We start from the raw sequence: 9527 nt of genomic DNA, 5'->3' as shown, positions 1-9527 counted from the left end.
CAGGGCTGAGAAGCTGAATAATTTCTGGTCCTGCTCACATGCTAAGGGAAAACCACTTAGATTGGGGGCAGGGGAAAGGCTGACCCCACACAAGGGCAATTGTTGTAGAAAATGCAGCAACAAGCATATTTCAGGCCACAGTACATTGCTAACTGTTTGCTTTGTGTGTCTGCTGCCTGTATGAGCCAGTCTTCCTTGTCTGGGGCACCGATTCACTGTACTTATCTCCAGCACATCTTTAGTGACTACAGGACATGGAGAGTCTTTTTAAATTAGGACTGTTGTTTCCGCAGAGTTGGTCAGATTTGTTTCTGGGTTTGGGGCGAGGGAGCCCATTGATTAATAAAATGAAGGTGCTCTTCTGCCCCGTTAGGATGTCAAAGCAGGTGCATTAGTGCGATGACCACTACCTGAGGACACAGCCTTGGTCAGGGGACTGGGAGGAGGGGCCTGGGAACCATATCCATTTTATTCTTTTTCCTCAGGCCTTTTTGTGGGCAGAGGGAGGCCAATCATTCTAATCTGGTAGCCAGGGTCAGACCAGTTTCCTTTGTACCTCTGCTGTGCTTGGGTCTCTCCAGGCATGGAGGGATAGTGAGTGACCTTGTGGCTCCTTTTGTTTTAAATTATTTTCAAAAGGCCCATCATCGCTCTGGGGAGCACGTGCTCCAAGAACAAAAGCAACACTTAAGGGCAGCCTGTGTAACTGCTATTGCTCTTCCTTCCCCCGCATCTGGCCAAAGGCGAGGCAGAACAGATGGAGTCTGCATGTAAGCCCAGTGACTGTTAGACCAAGGGAGATCAGATTCCAGAGCTTTTGGTCTAAGTCACTCACGCTTTCCCTCCTCAGCTCTGATCACCAGTTTGGGAACCCGCAGGATGGCAGCGACAACGCACCCAGGGAGGAAAGGGCCACGCCCGCGATCGGTTAGGGCTGAGTGGCTTAGGGATTATGATGATGTCACAATACAGGTGAAACGCAGGTGTCAGGGTACGGCTTCGGGTGCAGGGGGCTTTTACCAGGGGCGTCGAGTGGCATTGTCCTGTCACAACGGCTTGGGCATCTTAGGTAGCGGCACGGGGGTGGGGGGGACACCGTTGGGGCACTGCGCCGCGAGTATTGTCCTTTCGACGAAGCGGAGCAAGTAGCTCAACCGAGGCGGAGTCCAGGCAGCCACCCTCTGAGAGGTGCGGAGGGACCCCGCCCCGCCCCGCCCCGCCCGGTCCTGCCCTTTTCCTAGGGATGGGAGAGCTGGTTCAGATCCAGACCAAGGGCCATGTCCTTTTCCGCGGCTAGACAACCGCCTGGGTCCTCGGTTTACACCTGGGGAGACCCATCCACGCCCACACCCCTCGCATTGTCCTCCTGCCTCGCCAGCCTGGACTACATTTCCCGAGGTGCTCCGGGGCCCGCAGGGGCGGGGTCCACTGCACTGGGAAGGGGCCGGCACGTGCCGCCCCTCTCAGCCAATGCAGAGCCCTTCGGGGAGGTCACGTGCCGCTGTTTGGCGCTTTTGTGCGCGCTCGGGTCTGTTGGTGCTCAGTGCGGCCAGGCGGCTCGGACCGGGCAGGTGGGTGTGGGGTTCTTGGGGGAGCCTGCGGGCAGCAAGGGGGACGGGATGGACGAGATGGGCTGCGTCTTCGGGTCCGCTCCCGGCTGGAAGACGGCGGGCGGGGCCGCGGGCCCCTGAGGGGGCTGATGGGTGGGGGTCGCTGCGCTTTGTGTGTGACTCGGGCGGAGCCTGGGCTTTGTCCCCACTCCCTGGGGGCGCGGCTGTCTTGGGGAAGGGGCGCGGCCAGCTGGGCAAGCCTCGGGCGTTAGTCCCCGGGTGCTGTCGAGGAGACAATAGGGGGCGTGGGTCCCCGATTGCCTCTCTCACTCCTACTCCAGTCGTGGCCCCGCTGGGGTCCCCATTGTCTGAAGGGGCAGGGAGGCGCCTCCTGGCAGCAGCGCCCCTAGGACCAGACTGCGCAACCCTAGGGCTGCACCCGCTCCCCGCGATTCTCTTCGCCCAGTGACTGTGGGGCCGCGCCAGAGAGGCTAACACCCCACGGAGACTCCTGCCCTCGCGATGCAGGGCGCGGGCAGCTAGGGTGGCAGTGGGTTGGGTGGAAGCGCAGGGAGGAGGTGGTGAGCCGGTGTGGAGGCTAGCCCACGGCCTGCTCCCGAGCCGCGGCCGGGTGGGGGTGGCCTCAAGGTGATTTTGGCGGGAGTGGGGGGGCGTCCACGGGGGAGAAGCCCGGGATGGGCGGGGTTATCCGATAGGACCGTTAGTCCCGCCCATCCCTCCCCTTTCCACGCTCGCGGGCTCCTGGGTGTTGTGAGTTCGGATTCGAAAAGGCGCGGGGAGGAAGGGGGCGGGGCCAGGGGCCGGAGCATTGAGCGTGTTCTGATTGGCCGGGGGCCGCTTTCGGGACCAGGGCTACGCCCATCCTGGGGTCCGCTGCTGCGTTTAATGCTCTGCTAATGTTAAATCATTTCTCTGCCTCTGATTTTAATTTCCAGCTGGTAGGGACCTGTAATCATACATCTTTGATACTAGCGTAGGGCCTACAAGAATCATGACCTTAAAAAAATCAAGATAGGATGTAGAATTTTTCGTGACATTTATAAGGCAGCAAATATAACGTAAAACCTAGACATTCATAAAACTAATTTTGCCCGCTGTTGGACAAGGAGCTTAAGCCCCAAGAACAATAGGTGTTCAACATTATTGTTTAATATTAGCTTGGGCGTTTTGTTTGCCACCATGGCAGACATAGACAAAGCAGGGGTGGGTATTTCATTTGCACAATGTGTTGTAGGCACTATTAAGATGGCTCCGGGCTTACTGTTGAGTTAACTACAACCAACGTTCTATTCAGTTGAAATTTCCCAATGGTTGGTATTTTTGAGATTTTCATAATTTCTAGTTAATGATGTCTTATTTAATTCCACGATAGTGATTTTTCTGACATTGATTTATGTGGATGTGATTTGAAGCCCCCAAGGGATCAATGACATATAGAAATGCAAAGAAATTGATTGCATGCTTTTGAAAATCATTTTCAGGGCTTTCCTTGCCAGTGGATTGTGTAGAATATATTGCCAGGCTCTTGTCTTCTGTTCACCATGGCTTCATCTGGTAGGTAAACGGTTTGGGAAAACTGAAATTGTGATGGGCTTACGGTTTTAGAATAGGAGATGGCTTAAGTCTTAGCCATTAACTTGGTACCTGTGTTTTGGTCTTATAAAAAATGTATTTTATAAATAATAGAATAATTAAAGAAGAAAAAATGGCTATCATTTGAACATACTGAGAGCTTATAATTAATTGTTTCATTATTAGATGATTTGGCTTGCTCTGAAGCAAAATGTGGAGTTTTGCACAAGTCTTTCTTTTGTTCATGAAAGTGATTGTCAAATACTGATATTTCAGAATGGTATTTATTAATCAGAAAACGTTGAACTTTGTTTTTTTGGTACATGATATTTACATAATAATTTCTTGCTTGCAAACACAGCTTCATTAGCCCTAATTCTATTCATTACATTGATTTGGTTTTTAGAAAATTATAGAACAGTTTATTAGAATAGGAAAACCCTATTTTTCTGAATTCATTATAAATACGATCAAATCCAGATATCCAGGTGAAAGAACTGGAGAAGCGTGCTTCAGGCCAGGCTTTTGAGCTGATTCTCAGCCCTCGATCAAAAGAATCCGTCCCAGAATTCCCCCTTTCCCCTCCAAAGAAGAAGGATCTTTCCCTGGAGGAAATTCAGAAGAAATTAGAAGCTGCAGAAGAAAGACGCAAGGTAAACATCAGAATTCACAGAAAATGGTATTTATTATAGTATTGTGGCAAATCAGTTTTATTTCCATAACAGGAGGAAAACAGAATTGCAGCTAGACAGTGGTTATACTTACGTGAAAATTACGTAATGCCAGTGACTGGAAGAAAACACCAAACATCATTTATTGAGCTGTTATACACCAACTTCTTTACTTATGTTTTTCTCTTTTAATACAGTGACTCTAAAAGGGTAGGTGATGTCTTAGGTACCAAGCTTAGAAAATGGTCTTGAGAATGTTGTCATTTCCTAAGCCATATAGCCAGTGAGTATTGGAGCCATAATTCTAGCCCAGGTCTGTCTGAAACCAGAGTTCATGCTTCTCATGCCTTTTCTTTGAAACGGAATTGTTGGTGGATGACTCCTTTTTTGTCTTTTTAGATTTTGGGGGTTTCTTTTGATTTGTGTGCGTGCCTGTGTAGTATTTGTTTCCTTGAGAACTATACAATAAAAACTTTAGCCCTGGCTGGTTTGGCTCAGTGAATAGAGCGTCAGCCTGCAGACTGAAGGGTCCCAGGTTCGATTGCCAGTCAGGGCACATGCCCAGGTTTTAGGCTCAATCCCCAGTGGGGGGCGTGTGGGAGGCAGCCGATCCATGATTCTCTCTCATCATTGATATTGCTGTCTCTCTTCTTCCCTCTCCCTTCCTCTGAAATCAATAAATAAAAAAAAAGAAAGAAAAGAAAGAAAGAAAAAAAAATTTTTAAATTGCTAGTAATGTGATTTTGTTGCTCACCTGGCATTCTGGTATTGTGGCAGCTTTTCTCTTATGTAAGCTATTCTATTTAAAGTAGACATCTTTAAAAATAACTAATCAGAAAAATCAATAACCATTAATATGCTTGTTATAGAAAAATTGGGAAACCCAGAAGTTTATAAGTAGGAAATTGAGTATTCTTTATCTTACTTCCTAGAAATAACCATTAACATGTTGGAATATTTCCTTCCATTCAACATTATTCTATTAATTGAGAATTTTCCATAAATTCTCATTTAGTCCCCCTTACCAATAACCCTGATTGGGGTGAATGGGTTTAATTTTGAAATTAGGGAAACTAAGTCAGAAAAAGGTAAAGTAATAACCTGCCCCCATCAACACAGCACGTGCAGTTTAAGTCCAATACACGTAACCACACACATCCACATACAGGCCCCTTTTTAAGCTTCTGTAGCACGTGCTGTGCACTTTCCAGTGCCACAGTTGTATGCACGTACACTGGCCCACTATCCACACTGCGGAGCCTTTCCCCAGGAAGATGGCAGTGTGTGCAATGATGCATCGCCTCCTCCCTGCTCTCCTGTCGTTTGTGTTCATGGAAGAAATGCAGCCTAAAGCTGGGCAGAGAAGTACTGAGAAATCCACCGTGGCCCTGTAGCCATTAGCCTGTGCTGGCTAAATAGAGGGAAACTCTAGGGACTGGCTAAATAGAGGGAAACTCTTGTCTGACTGGGATTTTGCAAAAGAGAATTAACAGAACCAATGGCAGATGCTCTGTAGTTTTCCTGCAAGTCAGTGCTTCCAAACACGTCGGAGTCTGTTTGGTAACAAGCTATTCTGAGTCTGTTGAGGGAGGCACACCATGGTAATCGAGCTCCCGGGGTCTGGAAGTTAGTGCAGCTTCCACAGAGGAAAGATAGTAAGCTTTTCTTTGAGAGAAATCCTTCTGGCTTAAATAGTAATCTGGAGGCTTAAAGTTTCTGTCATTCATGTATTTTATCAGTGTGGTTACACTTTTATAATGAGCTAATTTTCTTTGGATAGCTTTTGAAGTTAAATAACAAAATTCTTTATGATAAAGTTCCATTTTTAAGTGCATCTCATTCAAGTCATCTTGATACCATTAAGCAGTAAATCTTATAAGGACTTCCTTAAGGAGCAATTGGATAAGATTCTCTGAGCAGACAGTTTTCCAAAGTAAACACAAACACTAGAAAATGATTTTCATAATATTTTGATACAGATAATTCAGGGCCTGGCTTCAGTGTTATCTAAAGAGATCATATTCTGCCCTTTAGTCCCATGAAGCTGAGGTCTTGAAGCAGCTTGCTGAGAAACGAGAGCACGAGAAAGAAGTGCTTCAGAAAGCAATCGAAGAGAACAACAACTTCAGTAAAATGGCAGAGGAGAAACTGACCCACAAAATGGAAGCCAACAAGGAGAACCGAGAGGCACAGATGGCTGCCAAACTGGAGCGTTTGCGAGAGAAGGTGGGTGTCTCCGCCTTGCAGGAGGAGGCTTGAAGTTTCATGTCCCAGTGAACTGGCTTTTGCGAATGGCCTTGATCAAAGGTGTTTGGCATCTTTGTCATCAATTTGGGGGCTTAACATGTTAAATGAGAGGTGTCCTACGCTGGTGCCATTTTAGGGCTCATCCCATCTGGTTTTCCAGATGACCTAATAAATTCATGATTCTTTACCAAAAAATAAAAAAAATAAATGAGAGTTATCTTATTTTAAAATAAGATGGAATAGCCCTAGCCAGTTTGGCTCAATGGATGGAACATCAGCCTGTGGACTGAAGGGTCCCGGGTTTGATTCCAGTCAAGGGCAACATGCCTGATTGCAATCTCAATCCCCAGTAGGGGGCATGCGGGAGGCAGCCCATCAACCATTCTCTCATCATTGATGTTTCTCTCTCCCTCTCCCTTCCTCTCTGAAATAAAAATATATTTTTTAAAAATGAAATCAATAATGCAAAAAAAAAAAGATGGAATATTCAACAATTTCCAGCATAATTGCACTTTCTTTGGAAGAACAGTGGGAGGCTCAATCATTAGATTCCTCGGGTGATCCAGGACGTTTGAAGATTATGTCTTAGAACTCTTAATTATCTGATTCACATAATATAATTATATAGTAGTCCTCCCTCATCTGTGTGGGCTGTGTTCCAAGACCCCCAATGGATGCCTAAAACCACGGATAGTAGCAAACCCTGTATGTATGCACTGTTTTTTCCCTGTGCATCCTTGCCTGTGATAAAGTTCACAGCTTCTCTTCGGCATTTTAAATTGCCAGCATTACTACTCTTGTATTTTCAGGTCATTAAGTAAAAGAAGGGTTATGTGAACATAGATACTCTGATATCGTGACAGTTGATTTGATAACAGAGACAGCAACTAAACAGGCAGGTAGTACAGTGTGAATACACTGGGCAAAGGGATGATTTTATCCCGGCAGGGTGAGCGAGACAGCATGAGAATTCCTCGTGCCATTCAGAACGACATATAATCTAAAACTTGTGAAATGTTTATTTCTGGAGTTTTCCATTTAATACTTTCATACTGCAGTTGCCCGCAGTTAACTGAAACCAGGAAAAGCAAAACCGAGGAAATGGGTGACTACTATATTCATAACATATATAATATATTACTTGTATAATAAATGCACTGACACTGTGGGACCTCTTTAGGAGGTGTGACTGGGCAGGCTGCTTCATTTGCCTGATGACATACACTGTTTCTTTACAGGACAAGCACATTGAAGAAGTGCGGAAGAACAAAGAGTCCAAAGATCCTGCTGATGAGACTGAAGCTGACTAATTTGTTTTCAGAACTGATTTTCTCCCCCTCCCCTTCCTAAATATCCAAAGACTGTACTGGCCAGTGTCATTTTATTTTTGCCCTCCTGACAAATATTCTAGAAGCTGATTGATGTAGGACCATAGGTAGATCCAGACTGTATGATGTTGTTTTAGGGGATAAAGGGGAGAAACTGAAAGTGTTTTACGCTTTTTCTAAAGTGTTGAGGTCTTTCTAATGTAGCTATTTTTCTTGTTGTACCTTTTCTACTTCAGTACACTTGGTGTGCTGGGTCAATGGCTAGTACTGTTTTGGCTCTGTGAAAACATGTTTGTGAAAAGAGTATGTAGTGGCTTCTTTTAAATTGTTAGATGCTGAATATCTGTTCACTTTTAAATCCCAATTCTGTCCCGATCTTACCAGATGCTACTGTACTTGAATGGTTAATAAAACTGCACAGTGCTGTTAGTGGCAGTGACTTATTTCGATCCAGGTAATAAATTGCCCAGTGATGGAGACCCTCCTAGCTTCTGTTTGTGCTGGGTGGGGCCTTTGGGCTGGCGGAAATACCCATCCTGCAAGCTCTCTGCCCTGAGACTTTTGCACCAGAGTTGTTTGCATTGTCTTCTTCCACAATCGTCACTTTGTTGTGTGCTGTGGCCCAGATCAGCTGTCACATAGTCTTTCTGATGTTTATTTGCAAACAAGCGTTTTTTTGTTTGTGTGTCCCTGTTAAAAAGGCAGACATCAAGCCACAAATGATGTTTCTAGAGAACAGTTTAGAGGAAATCTTAAGATCCTAGTTAAAGGTATTGACAGTTTGCTTTGTGTTACAGTTGGGGATGGGATGCATATTAACCGTTTCCTGCTATGGAAGCTATGACTCAAGAATTGGAATATTCATAAAACTTTCTGTGCCCCTGTAGCAACCCCTGTGACCTGATTAAAGGGCACCGCATTCCCGGGAGCGCATTTGACTTGGGTGGTTAAGATTGACAGGTACTTCATCTTGTATCCAGAGGCTGTGTGGTCCTCGAGGTTGTCAGAGCACTGCCTCTCAGTTCAGGGAAAACCTTTGGCAGCTTTCCCAGGGCATTTGGGAAAGAGCCTTAATTCCGTATGATTATTTGCCTCTCAGCCATCTGTGTACAAGCTCTTGGGAGCCAGCACCTATGGTGAGGAGGGCTAATACTGCAGTAAGGTCTGCATGCCTCCGCGAGTGCTCTGCAGCTCTGCCTTTACCTTGATGAGGGTTTTACCAAACGTAGAAGGATAACAGCCTCTCAGTCCTCTATGTAGGATTAAGTGAGTTTGTATATTTAAAGAGAGCACGCTTAGAACTACTTAGTACGTATTTAGCACGGCACATAAATTATGACTATTTTTGTCCAGAGGCCAGTGAGTGAAGCGAAGTTTATACTTGAATTAGAAATGATTGTGCAGCTCTTGTGTACCTTGAACTGACTTGTAAATTTACTTAGACCAAAATGATCAATTATAGGAATTCAAAATAAAAACAAATTAAAGAGTTAGGGCCATGTAGAGCCAAAAGGAACAAGATCAAGTGTAGTTTAGTAACACAGTGGGTTCAGACACTGTCTAACTGGAGGTCAAGGTGAGGCTTGTGTGCAGGAAGTCGGATCCTCAGTCTCTGGCACTTAGTAGGTGTTAGAGGTTTGCCTGGGTGAGATGGTGGAATCTTTAAAACAAATTCTGAGTAGCTGGGATATCAAGATGGCCCAAAGGTGGAAATTCGGAGTAATGATACAAGGTGTCCTATAGATGGCAGTAAGCTTTTGTTTATGTAGGACTCGAGGGAAAAGCAAGAAAAGGATCAAGCTGGATCCTTTTAGTTACAACCTGACAGTATCAGAAAGTGGTCCTCTGCTCCCACCTCATGACAATGATGTCAGACTGAAGGGTGTGCATCTTACCCACAAAGTCAGAAGCCCCGCTTTTCTGTTTCACTCTGCCCTTTGGAGAGACACTTAGTCCTGGGCCTCAGTTTTCTCCTGGATAAAATAGAAGGTTGAGCTAGGTTAGTTAACTACCTTCCACTCCAAAATTCTTTGCATATAATTTGGAGGGAAGGAGGAATGGTGGGTGCCCAGGGGTTCTCTCCTGGCCTCAGAGCGTGCTTCTCTCCCAGCCGGGCCTCTCCGAGGAGCACACTCCAC

General features: G+C 45.8%; 1 protein-coding gene across 2 annotated transcripts; it reads left to right on the top strand.

Moving 5' to 3' along the window:
- The first annotated feature begins 1083 nt into the window (after positions 1-1083).
- STMN1 (stathmin 1) lies at positions 1084-7818 on the top strand. Of its 2 annotated transcripts, none has more exons than XM_054721313.1 (5): positions 1084-1188; positions 3053-3125; positions 3624-3796; positions 5849-6040; positions 7300-7818. In XM_054721313.1, the coding sequence occupies exons 2-5, from the start codon at positions 3113-3115 to the stop codon at positions 7369-7371; spliced, it is 450 nt and encodes a 149-aa protein (XP_054577288.1). In that variant the 5' UTR covers positions 1084-1188; positions 3053-3112; the 3' UTR covers positions 7372-7818. The 2 variants fall into 2 exon arrangements, with proteins under 2 accessions (XP_054577288.1, XP_008146280.1); XM_008148058.3 differs by lacking the exon at positions 1084-1188 and adding an exon at positions 1426-1571.
- Positions 7819-9527: the final 1709 nt, after the last annotated feature.

This window comes from Eptesicus fuscus, chromosome 9 (assembly GCF_027574615.1).
Source record: "Eptesicus fuscus isolate TK198812 chromosome 9, DD_ASM_mEF_20220401, whole genome shotgun sequence".
Lineage (NCBI taxonomy): Eukaryota > Metazoa > Chordata > Mammalia > Chiroptera > Vespertilionidae > Eptesicus > Eptesicus fuscus.
This window is presented reverse-complemented; position numbering and strand designations above follow the sequence as displayed.